Source organism: Aegilops tauschii, chromosome 3, assembly GCF_002575655.3.
Source record: "Aegilops tauschii subsp. strangulata cultivar AL8/78 chromosome 3, Aet v6.0, whole genome shotgun sequence".
Lineage (NCBI taxonomy): Eukaryota > Viridiplantae > Streptophyta > Magnoliopsida > Poales > Poaceae > Aegilops > Aegilops tauschii.
In genome coordinates this window covers 401,601,691-401,617,248 of record NC_053037.3, presented here as the reverse complement: position 1 = coordinate 401,617,248, position 15,558 = coordinate 401,601,691, and the positions used below count along the sequence as shown (strand labels likewise).

General features: G+C 49.4%; 3 protein-coding genes across 3 annotated transcripts; 1 reads left to right on the top strand and 2 right to left on the bottom strand.

Moving 5' to 3' along the window:
- The first annotated feature begins 1,588 nt into the window (after positions 1-1,588).
- Positions 1,589-3,991, top strand: LOC109731934 (GDSL esterase/lipase At5g45670). The gene is made up of 3 exons (XM_020291110.4): positions 1,589-2,027; positions 2,837-2,961; positions 3,039-3,991. The coding sequence occupies exons 1-3, from the start codon at positions 1,781-1,783 to the stop codon at positions 3,759-3,761; spliced, it is 1,095 nt and encodes a 364-aa protein (XP_020146699.1). The 5' UTR covers positions 1,589-1,780; the 3' UTR covers positions 3,762-3,991.
- Positions 3,859-5,672, bottom strand: LOC109731935 (HVA22-like protein f). The gene is made up of 5 exons (XM_020291111.4): positions 5,164-5,672; positions 4,996-5,022; positions 4,780-4,902; positions 4,420-4,666; positions 3,859-4,305 (listed from the first exon to the last, which is right to left on the bottom strand). Exons 1-5 carry the CDS (start codon positions 5,208-5,210, stop codon positions 4,279-4,281), a joined length of 471 nt encoding a protein of 156 aa, XP_020146700.1. The 5' UTR covers positions 5,211-5,672; the 3' UTR covers positions 3,859-4,278.
- A 284-nt stretch (positions 5,673-5,956) lies between these two features.
- Positions 5,957-13,975, bottom strand: LOC109731933 (uncharacterized). Its single transcript, XM_020291109.4, has 3 exons — positions 13,769-13,975; positions 13,367-13,685; positions 5,957-9,678 (listed from the first exon to the last, which is right to left on the bottom strand). The coding sequence occupies exons 1-3, from the start codon at positions 13,801-13,803 to the stop codon at positions 6,280-6,282; spliced, it is 3,753 nt and encodes a 1,250-aa protein (XP_020146698.4). The 5' UTR covers positions 13,804-13,975; the 3' UTR covers positions 5,957-6,279.
- Between the last annotated feature and the right edge of the window lie 1,583 nt (positions 13,976-15,558).

Genomic DNA, 15,558 nt, shown 5'->3' with positions numbered 1-15,558 from the left:
CAAGGAACGAACTTCAGCGAAGGTAGGAGGGGGCCGTATCATCGGTATGAACGAGGCTTGCTTGTCAAAGTCTTCGCTGAGGCCGACGACGACGATATTGATTAGCTGTGAGTCGCTAACTGTATCGCCGAGTTCGCGGAGCTCATCACCAATGGTCTTAACGCGCTGGCAGAACATGTTCACCGGGGCGTCTCCTTGCACCATATTGCGAAGCTCGGTGTGGAGAGCGTTTTTTCGAGCGTCGGTGTTGCTTTGGAAGAGCTGGCGGAGGGAGTGCCAGATGTTGGCAGCGGTGGCGCCGTCGTGATCGAGCATGTTGAAGATCTCGGTGGTGATGCGGATGTAGACCACTGGACGATCGCGAGATCGTCTTTCAACCATTGCGGATCGTCGGGGCGGGGAAGACAGTTGGCGGCGACATGCGAGTGCAGGTTGCAGCGGCCGAGGTGAAGATCGAAGAGATGTCTCCAATGGTAGTAGTTGTGGGCGGCGAGATCAAGAACTATGGGGATGTAGGGGCTGACGTCGAAGATTGTGTCAGCAAGAGATATTGGTGCGGCGAGGATGGGTGCAGGGTAGTTTTGTGGAGCTATGGTGAGGGCCGAGAGAGAAGCGGCCGCGGCGTTGGCAGCCTTGGCGATGAGTGCGGTCCGGCGCTCGAAGTAGCCGGGCGGCGGCGGTGGCGTTAACGGAGCCATACCCTAAACCCTGGGACCGGTATCTGATACCATGAAAGCTGAATAAAACTGTTGCTTATTGATGATTTGGTGCGGCATATAAGAGTATATAAAAGGGTAAAAACCGACTTGGATAGGATACAAAACTGACTTGGACTAGTAGTCGTATATAATGATTACTGTAACACATGCTGCCACGGGCGCAGCGCAGACCCACACCACACCGAATCCAACCACCAGTACTAGTACTAGCTGGAGTAGCAGTACAGAACTTGCCATGCATGCGATGCAATGCAAGCACCCTACAGTGCCCACTTGCCATGCATTTTGCCAGTGCGCCGCGCATGCAGTGATAACAAGATGCATGTAGTACGTTCACTGAACCCCGTTGGTAGCTAGCTAGGAGCCCGGAGAATTAAATGAACTATGTGCAAAAGCTGCAATACACAGATCCATCTAAGCTGCAGTCTGCACTGCAAGCAACCCAGTAATCACAGTCGTACGTTAGACACACACTTGACAGCATGCACGGGTTGTCGCAATTCTATCGCAGAAGACAAGGCCACGTTAGTGTTACTGTGTTATTATTCAGTTAATGCGGTGATGCACGGCGGTTCTGAAAGCCGTGTGGAGTTACTACCTGTATTTTCGGCCGGGCCCTCTTCCCAGTTCACTAACTTAAGTCACTCAAAACTCACTCGATCGATCAGTACTTAATTAGCCAAGTGCCAGTACTGTACTGGGGCTAGGCGGCTAGCTCGCCCACCAAGCGCGACCAACAATCTATGATCTGTGCAAGTGGAGCGCGTCCACGAGCCCATCTGCTATCACTGCAGCCTCCTTCCGGTACCGCTCCATCGCTGCCCCTGCCCCCCGCGCGGCGCCTATATATGCTAGCTCAGTCCCGTGGGTCATGTGCAAGCGTGACTCGTGCTACCTAGCCAGCTCCTCCTCTGGTCGACATCCCGACCTCTCCGTCCATATCCACCTCTCTCCCCGCCCCGCTCGTCGACCGATCTCCCCTGCACCCGTGCCTAGCTATAGCTAGCTAGCTAAGTCTCTCATCGGAAGCTAGCTTAGCCCTAGCAACGTGCTCGCGCGCCATGGAGCTGGTGGGGCGGCTGGCGTGCTTGGTGGCGGCGGCGGCGGCGGCGCTGGCGCTGGCGACGGTGGCGAGGTGCGACCCGCAGGTGCCGTGCTACTTCATCTTCGGCGACTCGCTGGTGGACAACGGCAACAACAACTACATCGTGTCCCTGGCGCGCGCCAACTACCCGCCCTACGGCATCGACTTCGCCGGCGGCCCGTCGGGGCGCTTCACCAACGGCCTCACAACCGTCGACGTCATCGGTAATTATATAAGCATGCATACCCTATATATATACTCTATGTCAAAACCAAACTAACCTGGCCGTCATCAGCATGCACTACCTACCTACCTTTACACAGGAGCTAACTACAGGATATAGGATAGCTGAAGTGAATTGTCGTCTACTACTGCCAGCGCAGCGCATTCGGACACGATCGATCGACCATGTTTATGGTGGTCATGGGCGGTGCGTGCATGCATTGCATGCGTATCTGGGTCAGGTGATAGAAAACGGTACTCCTAGCTGGCCTGGCATTCCGATCCTTCCCAAGTACAGCATGCAGCAGTAGTAGTAGAAATATTCAAGGTAGGTGTGTAAATAAAGGAATGTGGCTGTAGCTTTTCTTGGCTAGACACCCATCACGTCCCAGCGTGGGCCAGCCCGCCGATATAGTACTTCCTCCGTCCAGAAATACTCGTCGGAGAAATAGATAAAAATGGATGCATCTAGAACTAAATACGTCTAGATACATTCATTTCTTCGACATGTATTTCCGGACGGAGGGAGTACTTACAGTGTTCGGTGAGGGTTGCAAGGAATTAAATTTCCCGGGGCGCGGCATAGATTCATCAAGAACCCACTGCCAAGATCCATCGTCGTTGCAGATAAAAAAAAGGCGTACCTAATACTAGTTCTAAAAAGATTTCTACGTACACATTCTAAAAAAAGGATCTCTACGTACATAGTGCTCCTACATGTGCAGCATCAATGGTGGTTACGTACGTGTGTCTATGTCACGACTTAAAACGTTAACCTTATTGTGATCTTTTTACCAACATGCGCATGCAGCTCAACTTCTGGGCTTCGACAATTTTATCCCTCCCTACGCGGCGACGGGCGGCGACCAGCTCCTCAACGGCGTCAACTTCGCCTCCGCCGCCGCCGGGATCCGTGCCGAGACCGGCCAGCAGCTGGTACGTACGAAGTATACAGATCACAACGAACATGCTACAGAGCCAAACATGGATCTCATGGACTCGGCGTGATGCAGGGCGGCCGGATCCCGTTCGCGGGGCAGGTGCAGAACTACCAGACGGCGGTGCAGACGCTGGTGAACATCCTGGGCGACCGGGACACGGCGTCGGAGCGGCTGAGCCAGTGCATCTTCACGGTGGGCATGGGCAGCAACGACTACCTCAACAACTACTTCCAGCCGGCCTTCTACAACACCGGCAGCCGCTACACGCCGGAGCAGTTCGCCGACTCGCTCATCGCCGACTACCGCCGCTACCTCCAGGCCATGTACAGCTACGGCGCCCGGAAGGTGGCCCTGATCGGGGTGGGCCAGGTCGGCTGCGCCCCCAACGAGCTGGCGCGCTACAGCCCCGACGGCGCCACCTGCGTCGGCCGCATCGACGGCGCCATCCAGATCTTCAACCGGCGGCTGTTCGGTCTCGTCGACCAGATGAACACCCTCCCCGGCGCGCACTTCACCTACATCAACGCCTACAACATCTTCAACGACATCCTGGCCAACGCCGCCGCCTACGGGTTCACGGAGTCCACCGCCGGGTGCTGCGGCGTGGGCCGGAACAACGGGGAGGTGACGTGCCTGCCGTACCAGGCGCCCTGCGCCAACAGGGACCAGCACATCTTCTGGGACGCCTTCCACCCGTCGGAGGCGGCCAACATCATCGTCGGCCGGAGGTCCTACCGCGCCCAGTCGCCCAACGACGCCTACCCGATGGACATCAGCACGCTCGCATCCCTTTGATCCCATATGCAAAGATGTACAAGTCCCATTTCCTATCGCCAACAAGGGCATGGAAAAGGATTTCTTTTCGATCTGTAAGCGCGCGTATATTAGTCTGTTCTTGTTTTTTTTTCATTTAGCGATGAATACGCATGCAGTTGTGTAACAGGTATAGACAATAATTGGTTTTCATTCATCACAAGGATTAAGGTGTTCAGTGGAGAGAAAGGGATGTGTTCAGGACAGTTAAATTCTGGTTTTCATTTATTCAGAGACTAGTTGTGGTCGTGCTCCATTTCGTGTTGAGTACATCACATCACATTTCACATGTATAGCCTGAATGTTTCATTCATCATCTCTTATGTACAGCAAGGTATCTTGCCAAGTCCAACCAACAGATCAAATACAAACACACGGCACAAGGATAACAGCTGCTGAAGCATATTGATCACAGCACACGGCAGCCATTTTCATTTCCACTCGTTTCTCTTCTCCCGGTTGAAAGAATGCCTTCCACCTCACCACACGCTAAATAAACCTAGGCTCTCTTGGCTTCCTGTTCAGCCTGCATGCACAAGTCAACGATCGCATCAGGAAGGAGGGAAAAAAAGACATGAACATTCAGAAAAACAAAAGAGCTTATATGCAGATAGTGTATGGAGCAAGGACGACGACTCACGGCTTGGATGATCTTCTCCAGAGCGCCGGGGCCGTGCGTCTCGATGAAGCGCTCGACGGACTTGCGCGCGTCGAGGCTCATCATCTGCAGCACCTTCCTCTGCCTCTCGCTGTAGCCGGGGCTCACGTACTGCCCGATCTTGAAGTAGCGCCGGACGTGCGTCTCGTAGATGTAGGCCGCGCCGTTGAAGATCGGCAGCACCAGCCAGCAGCAGAAGAGGAGCTTCATGTATGGCCACAGAGGGAGCCTGAAACATACGTACATATATACATAGGCAGAGCGAAATCTTGAGGAATTCAGTGCCCGAGGAACGAACAATAACTGAACTAATCAAGCAGGGGAGAGAAGAGTCATGGTTACCACTGGAGAGCCTTCCAGCATGAGAGCTCAAAGAGGGTGATCAGGGAGTACAGCACCCAGTAGGTGAGCCATTGCTGATCATCCAAGGAAGAAGGGCTCTCGATCGCGCGCATCGACGCGTACCTGATCGTGCAAGAAAACCAAACATTGTTAGAATTCAGAGCACAGTTTTGAAATAGCTCCCAAACCAACCATTGTTTCTGATGAATCACTTACAGCGGATAAAGCAGCATGATTCCTGGGCTGTGAAGTGCAACATAGGAGAAACACGAATTTTATTAGAGTGCAAGTCTCGAAGTTCGCAAGGAAATGAACAAAAGCAGCAACATTTTCTTTGAAACGGAAAAAAACAGCAACATGAATAAACAGGTGTGATCTGCTTACCCAACAAGGGAATCCAAATGCCTGGCAAGGGCACCAAGAACACCCATGGTTCGCTGCCGCGGCTTGCGAGAGGCTTTCTCCGAGGTTTCTTGATGTCCTCGGTCGGTCGGTCTGTCGGTATGGGACGGTGTGGATGACAAGGGACACACCTGATGGTTTTATACTTGTGTTGGGGCAGTTTAAAACTGGGGTTTAAAGGGGGGCAAGGAAGGAACCCTTGCAGATACGATGCGAAGTCTCCCTTACTCTTGGCCCAAGGAAAGCAAGAACAAACTGGATGGTCTCAGGCGATTGCACGTTTCGCCAGCACCCTTTTGCAAGGTTGCACGACCAGAGGGCTACCTTAGGTGACATGCATCAGAAGTTTCCGTTTTCAGTTCAGTTCAGAGTCAGTGGGCGCAGCTTTCTGAAAGAAATCCTGCTTTCCATGCGCCTGTCGTTGTCTTCCCTGGCTTGTTGCGCAGAGAAGTGCTGATCAGTGAATCTATCAACCTTAAACCCGAAACCCTAAACCCTAACTTTACTTTCTAGACCGAAGACTATGCAGATTACAGATCTGAACTGATAGTACTCTCTCCGCTTCTAAAATAAGTGTTGCTGTTTTAGTTCAATGTGCCACTTATTTTGGGACGGAAGGAGTATGTGTTGCGCCAGACCGCATACCGGTACGAACAGGAGGCCCCAGAAAATACTCGAATCGACAACATTTGGCAATTTAACCCGTGCTTGTGGTATGCCATGGTATGTAAGCGTGACCTAAAACGTCTAATAAAAGTTTACGGAGGGAGTACTGTTCTAAGAAAAATATGCTTGCACATTTGCCCACAAAGTTTTTACAAGCAATCGACTGATTGCTACACTAACATCTTGAGAAATGCAGAAAAGGCTACCACAGCTTCCCTTTTGCCGACTATTCGAATACCAAAATAATAAGTGGAACAGGAACACTCCACTGTTTCTTTCTGACATTCCACTATTACCAACTGAAAATTTAGTGGAATGTGGCATCTTTGAATGATCGTTCTTTAGCGTGCTTTTAGCTCCTGCAAACATGCTTACAGTCCTTGATCTTGCTTCAACAACTGGAACTGGCATCCCCCCTAAGTTATTGTTTTTTCATTTTTTGATATTTGTGTGGCATGTCCTGCTATTTTTGTTACTGAAGTCAAGCATCCGCGGGCCAACTGTATCATTTACTGACCAGCCAAACGAGTATTTCTCCATGCATGGGAACATCGAACTTGTTAACTCCGGTTTGTCTGCAACAAGCTGCCTCTTTGCAGGTTGCTGTGAAACATTATCTGCACAACCTGGTCTCTTGCTTCTTTCATCAACTAGGGAAACACCCTTCCTGCCATCTATATTCAGAACATCGCGAGTAGACTTACTTGCCCAAATAGACTTACTTGCCACACTAGTTGAAAGAGAAGGATGTGCTCCCTGATAAGAGTATCTGGAATCGACATTTTTTGTGCAGTAGTCATGGAACTTACTTGCCGCACTACTTGGAAGAGAAGGATGTGCTCGCTGATAAGAGTTTCTGGACTCGGCATTTTTTGTACCGTAGTCATGAAAAGATATGTTTGATGCTGAAAATAGATTTGCTCCAGGTACTTGGCAGGGAGGTTGGTGGGTACGAACAGACCTAGGATCTTCGTAAACCAATGAAGTGGGATTTTGGTACTTCCCCTGCATGCTTGTATTTAATGACCACTGTGGAAATGAAGGAGAAGATCGATTTACTGCTGAACCAACAAAAGTGTGTTCTTCTGCATACATGCTTGATGCAGGATTGCCTAAGTGCAAGTATTGGTTCCGATGAATGCTTATCAACTCAGGTGGCTGAGACAACTCCATATGCCTGGTCCTTGAGTTACTTATGACATACTCTTTGTTTACCTGAGCTTGCCGGCCAAACTGACTGCCTGAATTCCAAGTGTAATCTTTAACTGCTGAAGAAACAATATTAGTCTGTGTCAGCCTATGATTTTGAGCATCACTGACAATAGGCCTTGCCTCTGCAAAAGTACTGTTGGGAATCCTTGGCAAAGTATCTGAAGATTCATGAACATGAGTTCTTGGTATCACAGAATCTTGATAAGGGAACACCTTCTTTGGGGGCAACTGGCATGAAACTGATGGGGGACGGTCTCCAATAACATTTTTGTCAATCCACTTCCCTGTAGTTGGTACCTCCTGCTCCATGCTATCTTTACAAAGTGAGACTGTCTTGCCCATTAAGCGCATGGTGGGTTGGTACGAATGACAATTATCACGTCTCACAAAACCATCTTGGGCCTTTTTCCCAGCTTGAGAATCGCTGAAACCAATCTTATTCTGACTTTGCATAGTACTGGTCATGCCACTCACCTGCTTCTGTTGTTGGCATCTTACTATGTTCATTGATCGTCCATTCATAAAGTTATTTTCACCTGTCCTCGGATCATAGCTTGAGATCTCCATCTTTTCAAGGCCAGGTAGCTCCATAAAAGGCAAACTAATACTTGCCGGAGAGCGACCTGAGTAATTTTTTGAGTACCAGCTACCTTGGTCATCCATTGATAATGCTGTGCATGTATCCACAGACTTTCTACTTTCATGATACACATTGCTTGCAACTTTACAAGGAACAGAAGCAGGGGCATATTCCTGGGCAGGCATACTCCTGCAGGAAGACATGCCATCTGCGTTTATTCCTGCATTGACAGTCCTCTGTGACATAATCGAGGACGATAGATTGCCTTCACCTGAAGGATGGTATTCGGGTCGACCAGAGATACCAGTGCTCTTCTTGCCATGGACTGCTGCATCTCTATCTTTTTCAATTGCTTCAGTTCTGGTTCTCACAGACATTGAACTGGTACCAGGTCTTGTCATTTCCTGAAAGAGGCTTGTGTTTGTGTAGAAATGACCCTGCGGATGGTTGCTAGAACCAGATTTTGCTCCATCCTTACTATAAGAACTTAAAACAGGACCATGAGTAGATTTCAGCTGCATTTCAGGAAGACAAGTTTTCGCCATGGTGACACTTACATTGTTTAGACCATGGCCAGCTGCATCTCTATCTTCTGCAACTGCTTCCGTTCTGGTTCTCACGGCCGCTGAACTAGTAGCAGGTCTTTCCATTTCCTGGAAGCAGTTTGTGTTTGTGTAGAAACGATCCTGCGGATGGTTGCTAGAACCAGATTTTGCTCCGTCGGTACAATAAGAACTTAAACCAGGAACATGTGTAGATTTCAGCTGCATTTCAGGAAGACAAGTTTTCGCCATGGTGACACTTGTATTGTTTGGACCATGGACAGTTGCATCTCTATCTTCTGTAACTGCTGCAGTTATGATTCTCACGGCCGCTGAACTGGTACCAGGTCTTTTCATTTCCTGAAAGCAGTTTGTGTTTGTATAGAAACAACCCTGCGGATGGTTGCTAGGACAAGATTTTGCTCCATCGTTACAATAAGAACTTAAAGCAGGAACATGAGTAGATTCCAGCTGCGTTTCAGGAAGACTAGTTTTCTCCATGGCGACACTTGCATTGTTTACACCATGGACTGCTGCATCTTCTTTTTTAATTGCCTCAGTTCTGGTTCTCACGGCCTCTGAACAAGAACTTAAAGCAGGAACATGAGTAGATTCCAGCTGCGTTTCAGGAAGACTAGTTTTCGCCATGGTGACACTTGCATTGTTTACACCATGGATTGCTGCATCTTCTTTTTTAATTGCCTCAGTTCTGGTTCTCACGGCCACCGAACTGGTACCAGGCCTTTCCATTTCCTGAAAGCAGTCTGTGTTTGTGTAGAAACGACCATGTGCACAGTTGCTAGTACCAGATTTTGCTCCCTCGTTACAATAAGAACTTAAAGCAGGAACATCGGTAGATTTCAGCTGCATTTCAGGAAGAGAAGTTTTCGCCATGGTAACACTAGCATGATTTAGCAGACCATCAAACTCAGCAGAGGAAGAATGATTCCTTCCTGCATCATTGAGTAAGATGCATGTTGACCCTTTGTCAGGACTCTGTTCCTTCTTCACTGAGTCTTCAAAGGGGGGTGATGTTTGCTTTGAAATGTCAGCAATAGGCATTAGTTCCAATGGTTCAGTTTCTGATATGGCATCTGGCCCATTTTGATTTTCTACAAAAGAATCTTCTATAATAGTAGGGAGTATGTCAACTCCAGTATGAAACATAACTTTTGAGCTTTCTAAAAGAGGTAGATCTCCAAAAATATCATCCTTGGGTGGGCATGCAACATGCTTCACTACTTCACAGCCAAGATTTACAGGATAATCAGTTGGCCTGCTGATTTTTATGCTTCGTTCGTGATCCATTCCTCTCACGGACTGTTTCTTCAAGCTGTTTCTGTGGGTTGACATCTGATCCTGTCGCTCTTGCAATTTCTTCCTCATAACGAGTTCTCTTAGTGTAGGAATAGTACAGCCTTTTCGTTTTCTCAACAAACCCTTATGGAGCATGTGTTGAAGTAAGCGAGATGCTGGTTGGAGTTTAGAGGTTCTCTCCTGTTAAAGAAAACATCTTACATATTATTAGCTGAGAATAACAAGGTAAGCTGACCATGTAGAGGAAACTCGTACATGGAATTAGGTGGTTAGTCAATAGAACTTCTATATAATCCGACCAATAAATAATACTATGTGGTATGCACTTTCAATGTTTCTTTGTACAGGTTTTCAAAGAAAGAGCAACGCGCATGTTTAAAATTATGGAAAAGTAAATGTGGATAACTAACCTAAATCTAGAACATGTAACTTAACAGTCCTAGAAACCATGATTCTCTAATCTTACAATAGGCCCAAAACAAAATCAAAACTATACTTTGATTAAAAACCAGATATTCGACCCCTTGAACTTAGAAAAGCATGTCAACACCACAGGGCAGTCAAAATTTCTAGGTAATTCTGCCATGTCAGTAGCTTAATTGACCAAAATTCACCGTGAAATGGCATCATAGCCAGCAATGGTAAATAAATAACACCCTCCTTGAACGCAACTTTGTCCTCACTCTGGCTAATTCTCTGGGGCCATTCTAGATCCCAGGCGCAATGACCAGGAACTAGTGGGTTTGGTCAGGGCATTACAAAGGCAGTAAGTGGTCTGGGAGGGTAAAATTGGCTTATTCCTTTCTACAGTTCATCAAGTAGGTAAGTACACACTATATGCACCATTGGCATGTTCTACCCTCAAAAGAACGGGAACATAAATTCTGTAGATTTTTTTTCCGGGAACACACAAAGCTTGCCCCTCAATGCACGGATAGAAAGAATATGGTTACAACTGTACAAGCCTAAGACTAAGCCGAAACAAGTAGCCACTCAACACAAGACCGGCTGTTGGGCCAACATTACAACCGAGACCACAAAACAAACCCTGGCCTAGCAACCATCCATAAAAGTGCACATGACGCATCCCCCACCACGAGAAGAGAGAATCCAACTTTGCAGAGAAGGGGAAAAATGGGCCCCTCCCAAATTAGAGAAGGCAAAAGTTGATGGTGTCACGGACCGCCGGCCTCACACTACAATGGTGCCAAGGCCCTAGAATCGCTGCTGGCATCTTGAATGCTACATCACCACACCTTGCCATATCCCTCGTTGGTCGCAACCTACGCCTGCAATCATCAGCCGATACTTGTTGTGTGGCCCCATGCTTCCAAGACGCCACGACACGGGACCCATCCTCCGCGATCCTCACTACCCATGACGTCCAAGGTAACCGCATTTGCATGTTGCAGCCTTGTAGGTGCACCTAGATTCTACCAGCTAGAGCCAAGGCGAGTGTCACCAGTTCACGCACTAAGCTAGGGTCAGACCTCTAAGAACAACGCTTAGAACAAAGGGAACCAGCTCATGTTTTTAGAGGAGCCCAGATTCGCCCCCAACTTCCAATGTCATCTGCGCCACGACAATTTGGTTTGGCAAGCCAAATCATGTTTTTCACTTAGGGAACCAGATCACGAGGGTTGGGGGTGAATCTGGGCTCCTAGATGACACCACCAATCAGACGATGCTCGAGGGCAGCCCTCCTCTCCGACACCGACAAGTTCAAGCAGGGTTTCGCCTGAAGCGCCGCGGCAATAACACACGCAATGGCGCAGCTCCATGATGAGCCATCAATAGAACCCTGACACTGCCTACAATAGTGTTAGCCCAAGAACCTGGTTCGCACACCACGCCGGCAACAGAGGCCACCATACGCCTAGCATTAAGTCCAACATGAGCCTACCACGACAACAACACCATCGACTACCCCCTGCCAGACGCTGGCCAACCCCACACGGCCAGCCTAAACAACCACCACACACCAAGCACACCTCATGGACCACCTGCAGGCACCGCTCTGGAACGCCGAAGTCCCAGGGATCCCAGGCCAACATTGGCGTGTTATGTTCGGCTCAAGAGACGAGACAATAGGGAATTGTGGATGAGAGAGGTGGATGAGAGACCCCGCCGCTGACATAGGCGATGGCGGTGGGGAGGAGAGGACCCACACATCAATGCCCTTGCAGGGACTAGCGCCACAACATGATGAGGAGCATCCCACCGACATCACCATGGATTCATTGCCAAGGCCAGGTTGACCAATGACAAGAGCTCGTGTACACGCTATATAAACCAAGGTGAGTTCACTCCTCTTTGAGCTACCTTTGCGTTTGAATGAGATCTGGCTACTACCTCAAGCCGACACCTTATGCATGCTTAGGTACAAAGGCAAGTACCAAGGAGAAGCAAGTAAGAAGCCCAAGACCCAAGTGAGGAGCGAAGACTCGAGGAAGAAGGAAAGGAAAAAAGGGAAGTATTCGTGGTGCACTACCAGACAGTTCGGCAACCACCTGCGTGACCCCAAAACGTCTATGTTTTGCCCGGACGAATCCAGCAGATAGTCTGGGAAATCACCGGGCGAAAACCAAAAACCGTATATTTCCTCCGGACGAATTCGCGAACTACCAGTCATTTCTCCGAACGTGCAACTACACCTCCACATCCGGACTGTCTGGTCCCTGCGCCCCGGACTGTCCAGCAGTGCAAAATGGCGCCAAAGGATAGCACAACCGGACTTTCCGCCCCCAACCTGGATTGTCCGGTAGTACTGTTTATGCACATTTTTTGGGTAGCGCCCGTGTATCTCCTCCCCGTACCCTTTCGTCCTAGACTATAAATACCATGCCCCTCAATAGATCTAGTGTTAGCAAAGTATACACAAACAACTTGGGAGAGCTTTGCTCAATATACCTACCCCAAGGGGATCAAGGCGTCCTATGCAGAGAAGAATCCAACCGGCTTACAAGACCTCTATGTGGTGATGAATCCTTCTGGATTACAACGCCTCCTCTCTTCCAATTAGGGACGAACTATCTCTCAAGCCCTCCATTTCTCATGGAGATTTAGGGATGAACTACCGCCATGTTTTTTCTTTCATTTGCTTGTTATTGGATCTTGAGGTTCCTCTCGCATTGACCTTACGATTTGAGTTAGTACTTTTGTTGTGAACCTTATCCTTGCGTGTGTCCCTCTTAATCCTATTCCTCCCTTGTTCCTCGTGTTCATCCATGAATCCCTGTCCAATCATGAAGATCAGGCCACCCCTATAATTTGCTGTGTATCACCCCGGCCGCCGAGGGAGCAGGAACCATGCCTTCATTGCCATACAGACGCTGGCGACAGGTCCTGATGTCGCGCCGATGGGGAGCTGTCGGCTGACGGACCACCAATGCGGCCAACCGCCAGCACCAAGCCCCTGTCGGCTCAAGCCGCCGCTTGTGGACCTATCCTTCGCCGTCGCTGCGGGCCAGAACAAGCCCGGCAACCACCATCCGGGGAGGGCGATGCAGGGTGTGGTTTTTCGTTCAATTAATCAAGGTATTGGATTACTACCTCTAAATCCTATGGATTAAACATCTACTTCCAATGTCCACCACTCCACCTTCAAATGGCTAAAACAGGCACATTGCAGCAGAAATTTTAACCGCGGTGCTACATAATGTGGGTCTTGTTGGACGCATTGTGTTCACTGTTTATGTCTACCAGCAGAAACATAGAGCAAGCAAATGACATTAAATTACCAATGTAACAAGGGCCTTCCTAAAAGCTAGTACTAAACTGAACATCATATATGAAGTTGAACCCAGAGAACGGCTACTAGCGCGAATACTCGGGGCAAGGGCAAGCAAAGCGGGGGCACCAAGCGTACCTTGTGCTTCAGAAAGAGGCTATACTGGAGCGCTCTCCGCCGCCTCTTAGCCCTCTCGGCACCGCCGCTCCCGCGAGATCCCTTCCTCTTCGTCGCCTTCCCCAAACCATCTCCCATGCCACCACCCACGGCGAAGTCTCCGCCCGCAGCGCAGACACCCGGCAGCGCCCGCAACGCCGCAAGCTCGTCGGCCCACCAGCGCGACCGCGGCGTCGGGTCCATTGGCGGGAGCTGCGGCGTCTCCGAGTCCCCGTCCTCGGAGCCTCCGAATGGCCAGCACTTGGCCGCGTCCACGGCCCGCATCCTGGCGGCGAACCCCCTGCGGCATTCGGTCGAACAGGTCAGCATGCATCAGCCGCGTGTCCCGAGAAAACAAGCGGATGCAAGACGAGAGTAGGGTACCGTATGGAGAAAGCCTCGGCCTCCGCCGCGGCCATTTTGGCTCCCGCGCGGTGCGCCTCGCCGGCGAGGGTCGTTGGCCGGGAGGGCTGCGAAGCTACGAGCGAGGCTGGGAGAGAAGGCGGAACAAGTTGACAAAAAGAAGTTGGGGGGCTTGGGAGGGAGTGACGAGGCGGGACCCAGTGCGCGGCGGATTTGACGCTGGACCTGACCAGACTGCATTTTATTAACTCCCTGTTGCGTCGGGAGGCGCGCCCCTGGTCTCTTCTTCCCGTCATGGTGCGCTGTACACTCTCGTGGTGGGCCAAGACCCGAGAGGACCAACAAGGAAGAGGCAGCCGGCCGTATGAGTATGACTCTTCCCTAAAAAAAGCCGGCCGTCTGACTCTGACCCCATGCAAAATTTGGCTGGAATGTACAAAAATTGCAGCAATTTGGGTGGAATAATAATCTTGCACCTCGGAAAATAATTAATAATTGTGTTTCTCAAAAAAATAAAGTATTAGAGCAACTCCAATAGCTCCTCTAAAAATCTTCCCATAAAAAAATATTACGGATTGACCGTATAATTTACGAGAAGTTGGCAGACAACAACTTTTCTCATTTCCTGTAAACCTCTTTTCTGTAAAAATATGTTTATTTTTATTTTTAGTTGCAATGGATGTTTATTTTTTTTAGTTACAATGGCGTAGGCCCCGCATGTCACTGACACGTGTGACGCTAAACGGCGAGGTGCGGTATGGGGAGGCAGTGCATCGGCAGCTAGCACGGGGCAACGCGGCGTGGGAGTTCCGGATGCGGCAATTGGCTGCCCTGGCGGTGTGGCGGCGGCGATACCGGGCGACGTAGCGGCCCGTGCTGTGGCAGCGGCGGTGACAGAGGGTTGATACGTCTCCAACGTATCTATAATTTATGAAGTATTCATGTCATGTTACAACAATTCTATATGGTTTTGGTATGATTTGCACGAAACTAACCCGGACTGACGCTGTTTTCAGCAAAACTACCGTGGTGTTGTTTTTTGTGCAGACATAAAATTCTCGGAATGGGCTGAAACTTTTTGAATATTTTTTTTGAACAAAAGAGACCCCCGAAGCTTCATGGGAGGGCCAGAAGAGCCACGAGGAGGGCACAACCCACCAGGGCGCGCCTGGAGCCCAGCCCGAGGCGTGGTGGGTTGTGCTCATCTCGAGACTCGTCTTAGTGTGAAACCAACGCCAAAAAATCCTATAAATAGAGAAGCCCCCAGAAATAACACTAGATCAGAAGTTCCGCCGCGGCAAGCGTCTATAGCCATGAAAACCAATCTAGACTCCGTTCCGACACCCTGCCGGAGGGGAATTCATCACCGGAAGCCATCTTCATCATCCCTATGGTCTCCATGGTGAGGAAGGAGTAGTCCACACTCAAGGCTGAGAGTTTGTACTAGTAGCTATGTGTTTAATATCTCTCTCGTGTTCTTGATTTGGCACGATCTTGATGTATCGTGAGCTTTGTTAATATAGTTGGATCATATGGTGTTTTCTCCTCTCTATCTCGTTGTGATGAATTGAGTTTTCCTTTTGAGATTTCATTATTATCAAATTGAATACTTCTATGGATTTGAGAACACTTGGTGTATGTCTTGCTATGAATACCCGTGGTGACAATGGGGTATTGTGACGCCCTCGATTCAATCGTACACTAATCATACACGCAAATGTGTACGATCAAGATCAAGGACTCACGGGAAGATATCACAACACAACTCTAGACACAAATTAAAATAATACAAGCTTTATATTACAAGTCAG

Bases quoted from the DNA above. Each gene is read 5' to 3' on its own strand.
- LOC109731935 (XM_020291111.4), bottom strand. From the start codon at position 5,210: ATGGGTGTTCTTGGTGCCCTTGCCAGGCATTTGGATTCCCTTGTTGG. The intron at 5,023-5,163 runs GTAAGCAGATCA...TGCACTTCACAG, and splicing joins CATTTGGATTCCCTTGTTGG to CCCAGGAATCATGCTGCTTT. The intron at 4,903-4,995 runs GTAAGTGATTCA...TTGCACGATCAG, and splicing joins ATCATGCTGCTTTATCCGCT to GTACGCGTCGATGCGCGCGA.
- LOC109731934 (XM_020291110.4), top strand. From the start codon at position 1,781: ATGGAGCTGGTGGGGCGGCTGGCGTGCTTGGTGGCGGCGGCGGCGGCG. The intron at 2,028-2,836 runs GTAATTATATAA...ATGCGCATGCAG, and splicing joins CACAACCGTCGACGTCATCG to CTCAACTTCTGGGCTTCGAC. The intron at 2,962-3,038 runs GTACGTACGAAG...GGCGTGATGCAG, and splicing joins CCGAGACCGGCCAGCAGCTG to GGCGGCCGGATCCCGTTCGC.
- LOC109731933 (XM_020291109.4), bottom strand. From the start codon at position 13,803: ATGGCCGCGGCGGAGGCCGAGGCTTTCTCCATACG. The intron at 13,686-13,768 runs GTACCCTACTCT...CGAATGCCGCAG, and splicing joins GCCGAGGCTTTCTCCATACG to GGGGTTCGCCGCCAGGATGC. The intron at 9,679-13,366 runs GTACGCTTGGTG...TTTCTTTAACAG, and splicing joins GCCTCTTTCTGAAGCACAAG to GAGAGAACCTCTAAACTCCA.